Raw genomic sequence first — 17,985 nt, forward strand, 5'->3', positions numbered from 1 at the left:
CCTACTAGATTGATTTACATATCCTTAACCACATCACTAATGACAATAACAAGAACTCACTATGAAATATTTTTAATTAATCTTTAATAAGCCCATGTACGGAAAGCAGGCCATGTGAATGAATAACTTGATGAAAGATGTTTTTGTGAAGGCGATTGAATTGCACTTGAAAAATTTAGAATATTAGTAACACAGAAAGTACGAATAATTTCAAGCTCCAACGATATAATAACATAAAAACTCTGATGCTTAATTTCATTGTTGGCGACAATACAGTACCCAAGTTTTTCATCGACGATGAAATGAATCATTAAAGTCCATCCTTGCATGAAATAGAGTCCTATATCCAACTGAATCACACTATGGCCAAGAGTAAAATGGCACCATGCATGCCATGTGGGTGCATATATTTTTAGAAACAGGGATTTTCTTAATATGACCACAGATGTTTTAATTATGTTAAAAAAAAATTATTGATAATTATAGGATGTAATAATTAGTATGTACTGGTAATATTATTTTCTATTTGTTAGGTATGATTTGCTTGTCTATATTATGTTATTATCATTATAAAATGAGTGATATAAAAAATAACCTTGACCTTATATACCACATTGATTTATCCAACATCGCACTGTGTAATATATTTCGGACTATCTTTTTTTTCAAATAGCTAAATATTTAAGTTAAGTTTATACCATGTTTCAAATGAATTTTACATATTCCTTAATGTATGTGCCAAATGAATTACAATTAGGGCCTGTCTAATGAAAAGGTACTTCCTAGATACTGCGATGTCCGCCATTAATACATTTCTGCCTCTTGTTAGGTTCACTTGTGATTTCTAGCTGATATTACGAATAATATAACACGAACACAGCAGTGAAAAGTTTTAGTTAAATATTTTCAAAAATAATGTCACCAATTATGTTGATTAACATTTGTATTTACATACTGATGTTTAAAGTTTCGAAGTACAAGCTGCCGTGTTTAAAACAAAGCAACTTGTTCACTGGTAGTTGTTTTTATCACGGAATGATGATAAATAATAACTTACAGTAATCTGGCATTGATAACAAATGCTAACTTGCGGTGGAAATGATTAGGTTATTTTGAGGATATTCCAGCAATACGAGAATATATTTTTTTGAAGATTGCATTGCCTTAGTTTATTGTGGGTTTTTTATGGGGAGCAAGAGTATGATGTCATGAACATCATATGGGAGGCATAGGTAAGAGGGTTAGATTTTTATATGGGAAGCAAAGGGTAAACGATTCTACCATGAATTTTAAATGATAGCATTACATCAAAATTTACAAAATAACATTACATTAAATGTTTATTGTGTGTAAAACAAGAGGTCACAATTTTAAGCTCAGATCAACAAATTTTGTGTACTTGAATGTAACATGCAAATTTAGTGCTGAAAGCATAGAAAAATCAATTTCTAAGAAAGAATTTGTACCTTTCCATTACTGTCCACACCCCAGCCATCTGGTATTGGAATTTGTTTTCTGTCATGAAGTTCTATCTGAAATTACAAGAAATGCACTGCAGAAACATATTTACTCTGCACCTCTAGTTTTCCAGATTCAATCTCCAGTATCAGCATATGAAAGGGTTTAGTGGTTACTCATTTAAGGTTCTTGGTATTTTCCGGTTTCTGTTTTGCAAACCCCCCCCCCCCCATGCGAGCTTGAGGTTGTAGAAAAGGCTGTAGGTGCCATTCTGCATGTTGTAAGAGGCAATTAATCAAGGCAGAAGCCATGGTGACTCAGTGGTTAGATTGGTGGAATAATACACCAAGGTGTGCAGGTTTGAATCCTTCCAACAGTTTAGCCAGGAAATGATATCATGGTATGACCCCAGTGTTTCCCACAAGGGTGCAAGATTGAGAGTCAAAAATCCCCTTCAAGTCAAAATATCCCCTTCAAGTCAAAATGGGGTCAGAGTAAAAAAAAAGATATACCTTTGTGACAGAACTTGGTGTCCAATATAAAATTTTGTGGTTTCTGATACATGATGAGAGTAAAGGAAAGTACTGGACCATGGGCAAGGCACTTTACTCCAATTGTCTTAGCACTAAATAAACCAAGATAAAACACCAAAACCAAACCTATCTCTGTAGTTTTTTTAATACATCAACAACACACTCACATTACAACCCCTATCATACTAATTGAATAATACAAGTTGCTGAAAATTTTTAAACAATAAATTTAAAGTAAGTGAAGTAAACAAGAGTTCCACTAAGTGTTGCCTGCATATGTCATGGTGATGACAAAGCTTCTTGTTTAAGCAGCGGAGAATGGAAATCCAAACATACCAGAGAAACATGGTAATATTAAATATAATTCTCCACTGAATATGGCAATTAATGGAGAAGATATGAATTTCAAAAACCTTGACAAACTCAGAACCTTAGTGTCGATGTCACCAACAATGATGAAACTGGAAACCAGCATAACAGGATGCTTCCATTAGGCATACACATCTAATGATATTAACCGACATGGAAGATATATGACTTTCATGAAACTTTAACACAAATGTTTTATCTTAATGTTGCCTCTACCGATGTTGGAAAATTGATAACTGTCGCACCATTCACAGGAAAGACAAATATATATATATATATATATATATATATATATATATATATATATATATATATATATATATATATATATATATATATATATTATCTACTTTGTGTTTTAGTTTTACTTGGTTTTGGGTTTGTTGTTTCAAACAGCTCATATAACACATTAATAATTAAATCATACCAAGGAAATGGGAGCTAAGTGCCTATCTCAAGGACACCCAAGGCAGAATAATAAAAGTACACATTACCTTAAACAAATCCCACTTTTTTGTTTCTCTTAATGACACTTTTAACAACCTATTGGCTAAATCATGCCAATGAAATGGGAACTAAGTTCTTTTCCCAAGGACATACCAAGGCAAACAGATGAATCTAACTTTCATGTCATAGTTGTAATGTTTTAGATGAAATAATGAATAAACATTATACATTTATCAAGAAATAAAAACGAGAAAGACCATTTTTCTGTTATGATTTCTGGTTTTCTTATTTTCTTGTAATGTTTTAGATGAAATAATGCATGAACAAACTGCTGAAATCTTTTTAAAGCAGGTACTTTTGCATTTCAGAACCTAATAGCAGCATAAAGACCTTTAAAATGAACCGACATTTAAACCTGAACATATCTGGATACCAAATATGGTGAAGAGAAAATCAGCTGTTCAGGTTGCAGCAACCTAATTTATTATGCATATCAGGGCATAAAAAGTTAAACCTAATGTGCAAGTCAACAGTCACTTGAAGGGATTCATACTCTACAAGATGAACTCAATTTCCAGGAATCTGTAATAAAAGTGTTTCTTCTTTGTGTTGAAAATACCTCAGATATTTCTGAGGTTTAACAAATTTTTGGTTACCACATTGGTGTTTGTTTAGGACCAAATAAACATTGTAAGAAGTCTTTTGGTGAAAATCCCCATGTTCAAATGACTAAAGATTCTGGATGAGTAATGCTAACATGATTTTTAAGATGTCCACTATGTTGCCCATAACGGATGTCCGAGTGACATTATTTTCATTTTGGGCTAAATAGACCTTGGGATGAATGTATGTGTATATAGTTTCATGGCAAACCTCTAAGTTAGGAGTAGCAATAACAAACTTAAGCAAATTGACAGACAATGAACAAAAGGCCATCCCATAAGCTCTTCTAAACTTTAACCAGTAGAGACAAAACAGGATTCTTCCAACAATGAAGCAATTGGGTCACATGGTTTTCATGCTCATCATGGACTATAACTCTAATACTGCAATGCAAATAATCAAACTCGTTTAGGATATTATGCAGATATACATGTATCCACATTTCATTTGGCTAACAGTGCGACAAACCATGAAGGGTAGTGTTCGAAACAATATGTTGAGCATTTTACATTAAGGTAGTGCCATAAATAGCCATGAAAATCAGAACTTACCTAAGATCTTTAATCTTAATATAAAATTTAACTGAAATCTGGTTTCCAAAAATATATTATATTTTTATCAAATTGAACTAATTTTAAGATGTTATTTTGGTTCATTGGTATAACTATGTAAATTATTGACAGAAATTGCTGGTTGTAAATTCACCCAAGGTCTTGCTGATATGCACTTCATATGTAATTTAGTTGAAACGTTTCAAGAATTGTTACCATTTACAATATCATTTTGGTGCAGTTTACAATAAAAATCAAACAGGTCTAACAATGATATCATAAATACATAGAACTATTAGTGATGACACATTGCACTATGAGCCACTCACTATGCAGGGCCTTAAATGTAGGCCCCTGTGTTGCAAGTGCAAAGTCTGGGGAATTGAAAATCAGGGGACACAAATCCTCTCAATGATGATGTGGAACATCAGAAAACATTCTAGTCTCATCAACGTAAAGACGCATGATAAAAATCCGACATTCTTCATTAGTATAATTATACTAGAGAAAACAAAGAAGAATGGTCAGTCTGGGACCATAACTGAAATGATGATATGGATTATTGGAAACTGAACTAGTGCAAGGTCTCATCATTATAAACCAGCATGCCTAATTTGATTAAATCCAACAAACCTTAATAAAATTATGCTGTGAAAACAAAAGTCAGAGATCAGCAATCGGGGGCACAACTCCTCTAAATTATTACATAATATGGCCAGAAACTGAAGTCTTAATGATAATCATTATAAAACTACATTCCAAATCAGATTAAAATATATTAATTCCCAGTAAAGTACTCTTGTGGAAAATAAATTCTTCTGTGATGGATGTACGTACTAATGGATGGGCAGACGAATGGATAGATGTGATTACTATAGGGCACAGAAGACTACCTGAAGCAAGGCCCTCATTACTACTGCTTATCAAAGTCATCGGATAATTAGCTCTAAACTAATTTAACTGAAATTTAATAAGAGATGGAGTCTACAGTGCTAACAAGGATAAGTTGATGCCCATCCACCATTCATCAAACCATGTTACAAAGTTGCAATGTTGTTAAAAAGTGCATTCTGAAAGTGATAAATATAAAAATGACAGACAAAGAGAGTGAGAAAAATAGTGTCGGATCAATGTTACCTTTCCCAATGCAGCAGTTGATGTTGCCATATCTAGCACAAAACTATCTCCATCACCTGCTGGGGCAGCTAGACTCAATGGATTAGTCCCTAAAATTGCCTGGTGGACAGGAAAGTAGGATATACCAAATTTATCTGAATCAGACATGCAATTATTAAATGCATCTTACGTAAAAAAATTTATATTTTTATTAATAATGAAAGAAATATTTATTTATTACAATGGTTACACTATGTTTGCTGTGACATCAGTTTTGGAGCATAATGTGTTTTGGAGCGGCCATTTTATTTCGTTGGTATCACATGATAACATGTAACTGATGACACAATCTTCAAATGTTTTTTCTTGACAGTTATGTCATGCATTGCTACAAGTAAAGAAAATACTATGAGCTTGTCTAAATCCTTTAAGTATACTCATTATGCATAACAATGACCAAAAAACATAAAATTGCCTAATACGCTTTTATACCCTTTCAAGGGGCCCTGAGTGGCCGAGTGGTCTAAAGTGCTCTCCGTTATGGATCACTGCCATCTCACTTCTGTCTGCGTGGGTTCGAGTCTCAGATTCAGCCAATGTGGGTATGTGAAAAAGCTTGCCAGTAGCTTCTCGTGGGTCAGTGGTTCTTTTCAGGGTTTTCCCGGGTTCTTCCTCCACCATTAATACTGACCGCCATGTGCTGAAAAATGGTGTTAAACCCTACAACAACAACAATACCCATTCAAAATACCTTTATTTTTCCATAATGTTAATGAATTTATTCTCTTGGTGCAACTTGTTTGTTGTTGTTTGTCAAATGAATAAAATCAGGTGAAATCTTATCACTGCTCACTTCGTATTTTTTCCCCCATATAGAAGCACATTAATGAAATAAATATCAATTTCACTGTTGAATTTAATAACATTTTCTTTGTTCTTATTTCCAGTATTGAATACAGAAAAAAAAGTAATCTAATATAATAAAATCAATATATTTTTTTTAAACAATAAAATCTTATATTCTAGTACATTAACATTTATATAATTTTAGAAAGAAAACAGTATTAAATGTTTCTAACCCTGTCATAAATGCATTACAACCTGTTTGCATGATTTTCAGAATGGCAGAAAACTGCATCATTGTTATGACCAAAAAGCTTTAACAAAAACATACATAGATGTTAAGGAGAAGAAAATATTGATTCATATTAAGATTACTTATTTCTTTTCTCTACTTTTCAATGGCTGCGAGTGGTGCTGTGATCAACTGCTCCTGAACAGATGACATCATACACAAGGAAAGCAAAACGTGGTACTCATAAATAAATTGTCACTGGACAAATGCCTGCAGCCATGAATAATTTTAAGTTTTGAATTTTGGTACAGGTGTAATGATGATTCAAAGTGTAAACAAACGTTTAATAAAATTTACATTGTTTATAAATTATTCCGCTATTTGATCTTAAGGGCTCAGAAACCATTACCACAAGGATATATTTTCTTCCATAAAAAATGTATCCTAGGGGACCTCTGGTATTTTCATTGATATAATTTCTGTGGTTTTACATAGCACTGTACAGATACATTACTTAAATTAATGTAACTTTGTCAATGCAATGAATACACTTTTCCCAACATCTGGATCTTTGTCCATTAGCTCTTAAAGTTCATGGTGTGAAGACCACACATCTGCATAAAACCCCTAAACTACATGTATCTCCTTCACAAATTAGAATAATAATAGTTTGACAATGAAGACAATTTTGTACAAACTGTCAAATTTTAAATATTTGCAAAATTGTCAACACATAGATTTGGCTGCCTCAAACACAAAAGTCATTTGGAATTAACATGTAAAAACGAGTTTTCTAATGATTACTTATGATCATGAAGGCACTCACTGACAGTTGTTATAACATGTATGTTATTATCATGTATAATAACTGTATGAAATCTGTTCACAATTTTCACACTACACCTCTCCCTCGATAACTCGTGTACATCGGGGACAAATATAACTTCACATTTTGAAAAAAATCAGTTAGTTTTTTGTCTGTTACTCCTTGATTTCTCTGCCGCTGAGCAAAATCCTGCAGATTTCTCAACTGTATGATCTTTACACAGTCAACATTTTGGGTCTCCAGCCACCGTATACAAATGTGAAACCATTTTTGATTGGTCAAATAAAATGAATTTTGATAACGGTAGTGACCATAAGAATTTATGCTCAGATTTGCATGCCTTTGAATTTTTTCTTTGTACCTCCCTTGCTTGATTTGATACAAAAGACACATTCAAAGTGATAAAACAACAGAGGTCTCTCTTAATTGATTTTTTAATGCAACAAACACTTCCCCAAGTTGTTGATCAAAACGAAGCCAGCATGTAATTAAGCTCTCACAGAAGTACTCATGAGTTTCAATGTGACAGTCGATTGACTCTTTTCATGTTTTCATAGAACAGAATATGTTGCGATTATAATGTTTACACTAAAACAGAACTAAAGGATTAGAATGTGACTTTCACATAGCAAGACATTTAATTGGTGTTTATTTCATTCTCTGTTGCCACCTGTTAGCATTTACCAGAAGTTTTCATTGATCGCTATTTCACCAGACTGTTTATTTACAATGTATTGACAACAATTTATCATAAAAGAACTTACATGATATATGATATCTTATTTAGAACGTGCAAATTTCACAATATGGATTCTATCTTTACAGGCATTAATCACCATTTTCAATGATAAAACGAGCGATGTATTAAGGTTTAATTTATAAATTCTTATTGTAATTTTTTTATATTCAGGTATTTTAAAGATATTTAAAATATATTTTTTGGGAAAAAAATCGGAAGCCACACCGGACATTGCATTATAAGCGGGATCGCAAGTTATCGAGAGAGTGGTGTACTTACCAAATAACTTGCTTATATGTCAAGTCAAACTGCACAGACCCAGATCTGCTGTTGCATAATGTGCTGGCAGTTATAGGACACACGGTACTAATTATACGGAAGAACTGTGAACCAGTCTAGAAATGGGTGAAGAAATGATAGAGTATTTACAGGTTTGGTGGTCCATAATTGGTTAATAAAGAAAATTAAAATTTTAGGAAAAATATCTTTTGAGAGCTTGTCCTATATGTAATGTAAAAAAAATATTGACAAATTTCTACTGATGCAATTTTAGCATTTTTACAGGCTTGACTCAGGAGTACTCAATACTGAAAGTAGCACCTGATTCATTTGGTGCAGAATCAATAACACGTGTTTCATGCACATGTATGTAAACAAATTGCCGCGGGTCATATGGTGTTCTCCACACATAAGCTTGCACCAAGGTTAGATGTGCACGAAAAATTATAGGTGTCATTATCAGCACCCATAAATTTTAAGTTATTGAATTTTGAATATGACAGTGTTTCCATATGTTTACCATTGGAGTGGAATTAGTACCGTGAGTCCTATATGCGACCTATACCATAATAGGAGTTTGTTGTTTCCATGGTTACCACGTGCATCCAGGGTATCAATTTGGTGGTTTTTACATATGACAGTGATAATGGAGTCTTTTTATCATGGTTTGCATGTGATTTTGGAGAAAAATTCTATACAAAAGACAGATGGGGATGGTTTTATACACTGGAGAGTGGAAGTATATAGCTCAGGCCATAGGGAAAAGAGCACAGTATGGCCTGATGGCAGAATTTCATATGATGGTACCCATAGATTGGCCTGTATGGTTAAATACCATTTAACACATGCAATAATTCCCCAAAATGGGGTGGGGTGGGGTAGATTTTATATGTAAGCCACTTATGTCACAATCACTTATGTATCAGTACTGATCATTTAACTTTAGAGACACACTCAGCAGATCAAAGCAGAGAACATTGTAAAAATAAGGACTGTGCACAAAACTGCACATGCTGCATTGCCTCAACCTGTAAATTGAATTATTATATGTCAAGTCACATTGAATATCAATTATACCGGTCTTATTTCTTATCCTAGAATTAAACTCCTTGACACCTATTCTATGTTCAGCATGTTTCTCATATTGGTACATTACATTTTTGGGCAAACAGTATTGGAACTTTTCTGCATTCCTTTTGTTGAGGGAGCAGGGAGGGACATTTTCACTTAAAATAATAGTTTTCAACCCTTCATTCCCAATATAAGTCTGCAAAAGTCCTATCTGTATTGCATTCTTTACACAGGCAGTTTTTCTTCCCCAACCTCCCTTCATACAGTTGAAACATTCTTGATGTATAACTGCATGGTGAACATACTGCTCTCTCCCACCAAACCAGATCTCTTTTTTCTTCATGTACCAAGTCCCATGATAGAAAACCTTTATACTCAGGGTGTTGCAACTTGTGGTCTCAGAACACATTATTCCAAATCTCAGCATTTGATTACTGCGTGCACTAAGTGATATGGGTTTTCTTCACCATATATGTTGTTGTGAATAAATGAAAACAAGCTTCATGTCAGAAATATGGTTTCATATTTGAAACAAAAGCTATTTATTAAACCTACATTGCTCTGTTCTTACCATCAAGTAATAGTAAGGAATCATTTAGCTGTAAATTAGAGCTTGCTATTTGGTTTGCCAATTCAAGGTGTATTACCTCCCCTTTGACTGTAATTGAGTGATTGCAATGTTTGCTTTGTTTCTCTTTTGTTCAATAATGTATGCATTTTTTCAGCTTTATATTAAAAAGTAAGTAATTTAACACTGCTTATAGTGGAAAGTAGCCACAGTAATGATTTTGAGACTTTTTCTTAACTTTTTATGAGCTTTGGGTAAATGTAGGTATATGTTTATGTATTAGACAACTTCAATATGCAATTCAATTCTATTACTTAAATTTAACAAGTAGTGTATTCAGTGACAATTTTTATCAGTGTCTGCATATTGCATAGAGACATGAACTTGTCTTGGCATAGCAAAGTTTTTCACACATTTCTCCACCTCCAGCATACTTAATAGCTTGAGTCATAACAGTTTGTGCATACACTTTCTGTCTCCAACATCAATGTCAGCATTATAGGAACTTTGGATAGCTTTTTCAAATTTGTCTCTTGCTGTCCTTATGTAACATACCTCATGCTGATGTGTTATTTGGGTTGATACACATTCCCCCCACCCCCATTGTGGGGAACATTACCAGGCTTGAAGAAATTGCTCTGTCTATTCTTTGCTTATTCACCCTTCCCCATAGTTTTATACTAAAAAGTAGCACTATGTTATTTAATTATTCAGTATAATAAAGCTTATGGAACTCTTCCTTGGCTTTTATACCTTTTTATTAACATTTGGGGGTCATGAATCACATGTGATGATAGTTTAAATAAGTTTGGAATGTCAGCATCTCTTGATGCTTCATGGGTGTGTGTATATGTTTTAGTCACAAAAGGGCAATGGCCTCTTATCATTTTGACCTGTCATGTGGCACACTTACTTGTTTTGTTTGATTGATGTGAATAGGGATGCACTGTATCTTATTTCTGTGAGAGTCAGCAAGAAAAGAAATGCAATTTTGAAATTTAAAACATTTAAAACTTGTCTTATAGCCAGTGAGAGATGAAAAAACAATGCGTCATGTAATTTGATACCCTGTGATGTCATACTTGCTGATGTCAGCATGCTTGTGTTTCTTTTGTGTAGCATGCATGCCATAGAAAGATAACATGAAGATACAAAGGCAGAAAACAATTATTTTAATAGCAAGAATAAGCCATTAATAAGTACAATACAACACAGCAACATGTGATGCGGATGCAATTTAACTATAGATATTGGTATCACATAAAATGCTATTGCACTATTATCCATGCACAAGCATGGCCAATTCTTTTTTACAATTATGCTCTAATATCAAGGAGTAAAATACAACTTTTTCAGAAAAAATTAAATCTGGTTATAGGACACACGGTACTAATTATACGGAAGAACTGTGAACCAGTCTAGAAATGGGTGAAGAAATGATAGAGTATTTACAGGTTTGGTGGTCCATAATTGGTTAATAAAGAAAATTAAAATTTTAGGAAAAATATCTTTTGAGAGCTTGTCCTATATGTAATGTAAAAAAAATATTGACAAATTTCTACTGATGCAATTTTAGCATTTTTACAGGCTTGACTCAGGAGTACTCAATACTGAAAGTAGCACCTGATTCATTTGGTGCAGAATCAATAACACGTGTTTCATGCACATGTATGTAAACAAATTGCCGCGGGTCATATGGTGTTCTCCACACATAAGCTTGCACCAAGGTTAGATGTGCACGAAAAATTATAGGTGTCATTATCAGCACCCATAAATTTTAAGTTATTGAATTTTGAATATGACAGTGTTTCCATATGTTTACCATTGGAGTGGAATTAGTACCGTGAGTCCTCTATGTCTCTGCAGTCTGTTAGGAGTAAACAGTAAAACAAACAAGACAGACCCTGATCTGCTGGCACATTATGCAATGGCAGATTGGAGTCTATACAATTTGGAGAATGGACTTGTAAGTGGATATATACTGTAAATACATTTATATGGAAACTTTTCTGATCAACGTGTCATGTATTATACCACAAACAAGACATTACAACTAGCATGGTCATGTCCAATGCTGCCTCCCACTAAAAGGCTGGAGGACTGTAAACTATTGTTGTTGTTGTTGTTGTAGGGTTTAACGCCATTTTTCAGCACGCGATAGGCTATACATGGCGGCCAGTATTAATGGTGGAGGAAGAACCCGGGAAAACCCCGGAAAGAACCACTGACCCACGAGAAGCTACTGGCAAGCTTTCTCACATACCCACATTAGCCGAATCCGAGACTCGAACCCACGCAGACAGAGGTGAGATGGCAGTGATCCGTAACGGAGAGCGCTTTAGACCACTCGGGGCCCCTTGTAAACTATTGACAAAAACAGTAATTACAACCAAACTGAATTGAAAGACCACTGCTATGAGACCACCTGTGCTGAGAACTGATTTATATAGTGTAGTTGCTGTGTTGAAAGATCACATCTGGTTGGCAAAAAGGTGGTCTTTCAAAAGAGACTGTTGTATGTCAAAATCCGGAGCATGTTAAAATCTTTCTTGAAATTGATATCTATATCTAAAGGTTCAAAGTTTACATCATTGAAAATGAAGAAAAAATGTATAAATGCACATATAATGAAATGATTACAAAAAACAAAAACCATGAAATTTGAAAACATGCTGAAAATATTTAAGGTAGGAAACATTATTAGGTTTTTAAGTTTGTTTTTGCAGTTGAAATAGATTAGTTTTAAGAGCACTCTTGAATGGGATCACTGTGTCTTTGTGTCTAAGTTCAGTGGGCAATTCATTCCATGTTGCTAGGCCCTGGTATACGAAAGAACTTTGTCCATATGACTTCATTTTCATGTGGGAATAATGAGTATACGATTGTCAGAAGAGGAGCGTAAGTATCTTGCTGGTGTGTACACATGGGTGAAGTCGGATAGGTATGTTGGACTGGAGTCCGTCAGTGAAACGTAGCACAGAGAACAAATTTTGTGTTTGATTCTAGCTCGAATGGATAGCCAGTGTAGGGTACAGAGCAGCAAGGAGGTGTGCTCTGGTCGTGGTACTCTAAGAATGATCAGAGCAGCTGTGTTTTGAACTTTTTGAAGTTTCTGGAGTAGATTTTGAGATGAACCGGAAAGAAGTGAGTTACAATAGTCCAGTCTTGAAAGTCCTAATGAACACACAAGTGTTTTAGTGGCATCAACTGAAAGATATTTGCGAATGGAGCTGATGCATCTCAGCTCAAGATATGCAGCCTTGCATATGTTCATGACTTGATGGTGCAATGTGAGAGTACTGTCCAGAGTAACACCTAGGTTTCATAACGACTGTGTGAATTTAATGTTGGTGTTGCTGATATTTATTGTTTGAGGTAAAGGATGTGAATGAGAAAGTCTTTGTGTTGTGATCAAAATAACCTCAGTTTTATCATCATTCATCTGCAGCTTGTTACATGTCATCCATGATTTTCACATCAGAAATGCACCTCTCTACAGCTTGGATGGTAGCATCAACTCATTTGGGTGGCTAGATTTGTATATTTGGGTGTCGTCAGTGTACAATTGGTGAGACACTGGATGATGATATATGACACCTGAGAGCGGCTAAGTGTATAGAATGAAGAAAACAGATCCAAGAACAGCCCCCTGTGGAACACCACAACATAGATCAACTGGGCTGGAGTGTTTTCCATTTGCAAACACAATTTGTGTCCTGTTGACCAAGCAGGACTTGAACCACAGTATGGCTGTATCATGAATGCCAAATACATGCTGGAGACGGTGAAGTAATATATCATGGCCTATTGTGTCAAATGCTGCAGACAAATTAAGGAGGGTGAGGACTAATCCTTTTGCTATCCAACGCAGACAGAATGTCATTAACTACTTTTAGAAGGGTAGTTTCAGTACTGTGGCAAGGGCGATATGCAGGTTGCATTTCATGATACACCTAAACGCCCCATTGAAATCCCATGGGCAAGACAATCTGGGATCAAACTCTCTGCACTGACAAGCCATGAAATTGTTCTAAAAACCACCACTGATGTGATGACATCTGAAGTTGTATCTCAACAGTTTGAATGAAATAATAAAAAAAAACATTAGCTCAAAAATACTTGATAATTTTATTTTTACCTTTAATGCAGTTGTACTTATACCTTATTGTAAAGTCAATACTGAGTTTGGAATGGTACGAATTTTATATTTCATTTAACGCACATTTTTAAAGAGAAAAAATACAAAAACAACAGTTCTCTCAATTTAAATACTATCAAAAACAGAAATCATGATTTTGGTAAATGTATTCCAAATGAATAAATCAAAATTATATATATCAAAATCAGAATGCAAATCTTAGACAATAAACCCAAAACACAGTGATGATAGCTGAAGCAAATGTGAATATAATGCAAATGAAATGCAGAATGAATAAAATCAGCACTTTATGAAATGATGCATTTCAGGGTCCACAATACATTTAAATGATCTTAAGTTACTGAAATGAAATAAACATGTACAAACCTTCCTGGCTCGTGTTGGAACTTGCAATGGTGAAGTGTTGGTAAATGACATGCCCTTAAAAATAAAAAGATTGGAACTTTTCAAAATATGCTGATTTCTTAAAAAATAGTTCATGCAAAGAAAGAATAGATAATATTAATAAACATTATTTTAAATTAAGTCACAATGAAACTTTTACCATTTAGTACAATCTTCTGTATCCAAATTCGACAACATGAAATTTATTTGGATATTATTTAGAAAAATCAATGTGACACTTTATTCATTATGTACTTACTAAATTCTAACAACCTGTACCCATATGAGTAATGAATTGTAACAACTTGTACCATTAATAACCCATATGAGTAATGAATTGTAACAACTTGTACTATTCATAACCCATGAGTAATGAATTGCAACAGCTTGTACTATTAAAAACCCATATGAGTAATGAATTGTAACAACTTGTACCATTAATAACCCATATGAATAATGAATTGTAACAACTTGTACTATTCATAACCCATGAGTAATGAATTGTAACAACTTGTACTATTCATAACCCATATGAGTAATGAATTGTAACAACTTGTACTATTAATAACCCACATGAGTAATGAATTGCAACAACTTGTACCATTCATAACCCATGAGCAATGAATTGCAACAGCTTGTACTATTAAAAACCCATATGAGTAATGAATTGTTACAGCTTGTACTATTAAAAACCCATGAGTAATGAACTGTAACAACTTGTATTATTAATAACCCATGAGCAATGAATTGCAACAGCTTGTACTATTAAAAACCCATATGAGTAATGAATTGTTACAGCTTGTACTATTAAAAACCCACGAGTAATGAACTGTAACAACTTGTATTATTAATAACCCATGAGTAATGAATTGTAACAACTGGTACTATTCATAACCCATATGAGTTATGAATTGTAACAACTTGTACTATTAATAACCCATATGAGTAATGAATTATAACAGCTTGTACTATTCATAACCCATATGAGTAATGAATTATAACAGCTTGTACCATTCATAACCCATATAAGTAATGAATTGCAACAGCTTGTACCATTCATAACCCATATGAATAATGAATTATAACAGCTTGTACTATTCATAACCCATATGAGTAATGAATTATAACAGCTTGTACCATTCATAACCCATATGAGTAATGAATTGCAACAGCTTGTACTATTCATAACCCATATGAGTAATGAATTATAACAGCTTGTACCATTCATAACCCATATGAGTAATGAATTGCAACAGCTTGTACTATTCATAACCCATATGAGTAATGAATTATAACAGCTTGTACCATTCATAACCCATATGAGTAATGAATTGCAACAGCTTGTACTATTCATAACCCATATGAGTAATGAATTATAACAGCTTGTACCATTCATAACCCATGAGTAATGAATTCTAACAGCTTGTGCCATTAATAAACTGTGAGGCAACAATTATAATAACTTGTACGATTCACAAACCATATGAGCCAAAAACAGCATACAGTAGTTCTGCATGACAAGACCTGGTAACAAGCCAAATAAATTTGTTATGAATCACATATAGGACCTATTATAAAAAAAAGCAATGTGTAGTAAACAAAAATTCTATAATTAAGGGTGGGTTTATCATTAGAAAAAACATGGTAAATATTTTAAAATATTTCCAAGTGCATACAAGTAGGCCTTTCTTCAAAGCTTGCATGGCATACCATCCTGCTATTCCATAATGATTTGAACCTGAAAAGGAAAATTAGAAATTACTGATAAATTGATATCGTAATAAATATAATGTCAGATTTTCAAAAATAAAAAGGTTCTAAAGGAGGTTTATATTATAAACTATGTTTTTTCTGTGCACAACAAAATTCTATTATCATAAGCATGTCAAGAGTTGCCAATGATTTGTTAAAATAAGTAGTCATTGTACATACCATATAAATTCATGCAAACTGCACAGAACAAGATCTGCTGGTGCATTATGCACCAGCAGATCTGGGTCTGTGCAGTTTGTTAGGAATAATCAATAGAGCAAACAACATGGACCATGTTTAAAGGTGTCAATGGGTGCCTGAGTACTGGCCTGTTCTTAATTACCTGGGTAATACAATTAGCTATATGGTACCCCATTTAATTCATGTATTAAAAAAACATGTTTCCAAATTCAGATCAAAGATTATATCTGGCAAAGCCAGGAGCAAGTGAGACACAGTAATGAGTACATTTCAAGGCTCATGTCATGTGACTTGGCTGCTGTGCATTTATCTATTGCAAACCTCCTTCTACCAATCTTATATTTTCGATGTGTGTGACCATTTGGCTATGTAGGTCAATCAGTTTCCATGTCTTCTATTTATAGTAACTGTACATGACATGTTTCCAATAAACTTTAACAATTTCTTTGTACAAGTACTAGCCTTTAACAATTTACATATATTTGGAAGAATGAAAGTTCACCATTTCTGTGATAATGTGAATTTGGCCATTTTCATGGTTGTCAAATTTCATGGTTGAGGTAACAAGAACATTTCATCAATACTGCATTTGTTTGCAGAGGAGAAACATTGTTCATCAGGTAATTCAAATCGTAGTTGTCATCCATGACATCTCCCAAAAATTAGTACACCATAAAATAAGCTGCAAATTCGAATTACGTTTTTAGGTTGCAGACTTTAGAGTGGACAAAATTTGAAATCTCAGTACCAGTCTGAGCGTAAACAAAATCTGTGAAATTTAACTGAATGAACAAATATTTGAGATTTAGTCAATTATGTGAGACAAGTTTTGCTATTCATGTGCATTTATGGGAAATGCAAACAAACTGTCCAATAAGGTTCATGTTTACAACATGTTAATAAGTTGCCGATTTTGTGGAATATGCACCATTGCTGAAAAATCCTTGTTACACTTCATCTAACAGTCAACTCAGCGATGCAACATACAGTGTATTATGACACAAATGCAAGGTATGGTCTTTATTTATTATTATGACAGAACTATGTATTTCATACTTAGCGAGTGAGACAGAGAGATGGTCGCAAAGTCTGTACATATCACATGTACTAGTTTACTAATTAACGTCCTCTCTATCACGTCATTAATGTGGCTATTATTTATTTATCATTTATTTATTCCTAGGTATTTTAATTGAAGTTGTCCTACTTGAAAAATTAAAGCCTGGCATGGGTCTTTAAAAAAAATATTTGATGCAAAACCAAAAATGACTAGGTCATTGGAACAATTACTGAGTCTAGACAAAAGTTAAGTGTTTATCTGCAGTCTTTAAAAGCAAAATTTCTCTGATCTAGTAAATAAAAAAATTCTTAAGCAGGTGTATATATACATGTAGCTGATTGTAGACATCATTACTCCATACCAAAAGTCCCATTCAGATACTTCATACTGAACAGAATTTGCAAAATTATTTCCAACACCAGGTGTGGCTTAGCTCCATTTTCTCACAATGTACTGACCTTTTCCTACGACCCAGCCTACACCAACTTGTTTAGCTTTCTGAATGGCTAGCTTCATACAGAAATTTCCAACGACTGGCCCCAGCAGATTCTGCCCATCAACATAAGCAGTAGCTGCTAACTCTCGCAGCACAATTGGTTCTTTATCACTCCCGGTGATGCCACTCTGGATATCATGAACATACATATCTAGACAAAGAAAACCATACAGTCAGATTGAAATCAGATCTCCATTGTCATATGTGAAGATTTGATAGCAACATCTTAGGGTTCATG

General features: G+C 33.9%; 1 protein-coding gene across 2 annotated transcripts in view; it reads right to left on the bottom strand.

The window, feature by feature from the left end:
- The window catches only part of LOC149807353 (uncharacterized), a 54,231-nt gene that overhangs the window by 19,411 nt on the left and 16,835 nt on the right, over positions 1–17,985 (bottom strand). For both annotated transcript variants that reach the window (XM_089965780.1, XM_089965771.1), the window contains exons 2-6: positions 17,710–17,898; positions 15,915–15,976; positions 14,221–14,274; positions 5,159–5,257; positions 1,467–1,532 (exon numbers count right to left, since the gene is read on the bottom strand). In XM_089965780.1, coding sequence (XP_089821906.1) covers positions 1,467–1,532; positions 5,159–5,257; positions 14,221–14,274; positions 15,915–15,976; positions 17,710–17,898 — 470 coding nt within the window. The remainder of the gene's footprint in view (positions 1–1,466; positions 1,533–5,158; positions 5,258–14,220; positions 14,275–15,914; positions 15,977–17,709; positions 17,899–17,985) is intronic.

Source organism: Sinohyriopsis cumingii, chromosome 1 (assembly GCF_028554795.1).
Source record: "Sinohyriopsis cumingii isolate HCF-2022 chromosome 1, ASM2855479v2, whole genome shotgun sequence".
NCBI classification, from domain to species: Eukaryota; Metazoa; Mollusca; class Bivalvia; order Unionida; family Unionidae; genus Sinohyriopsis; species Sinohyriopsis cumingii.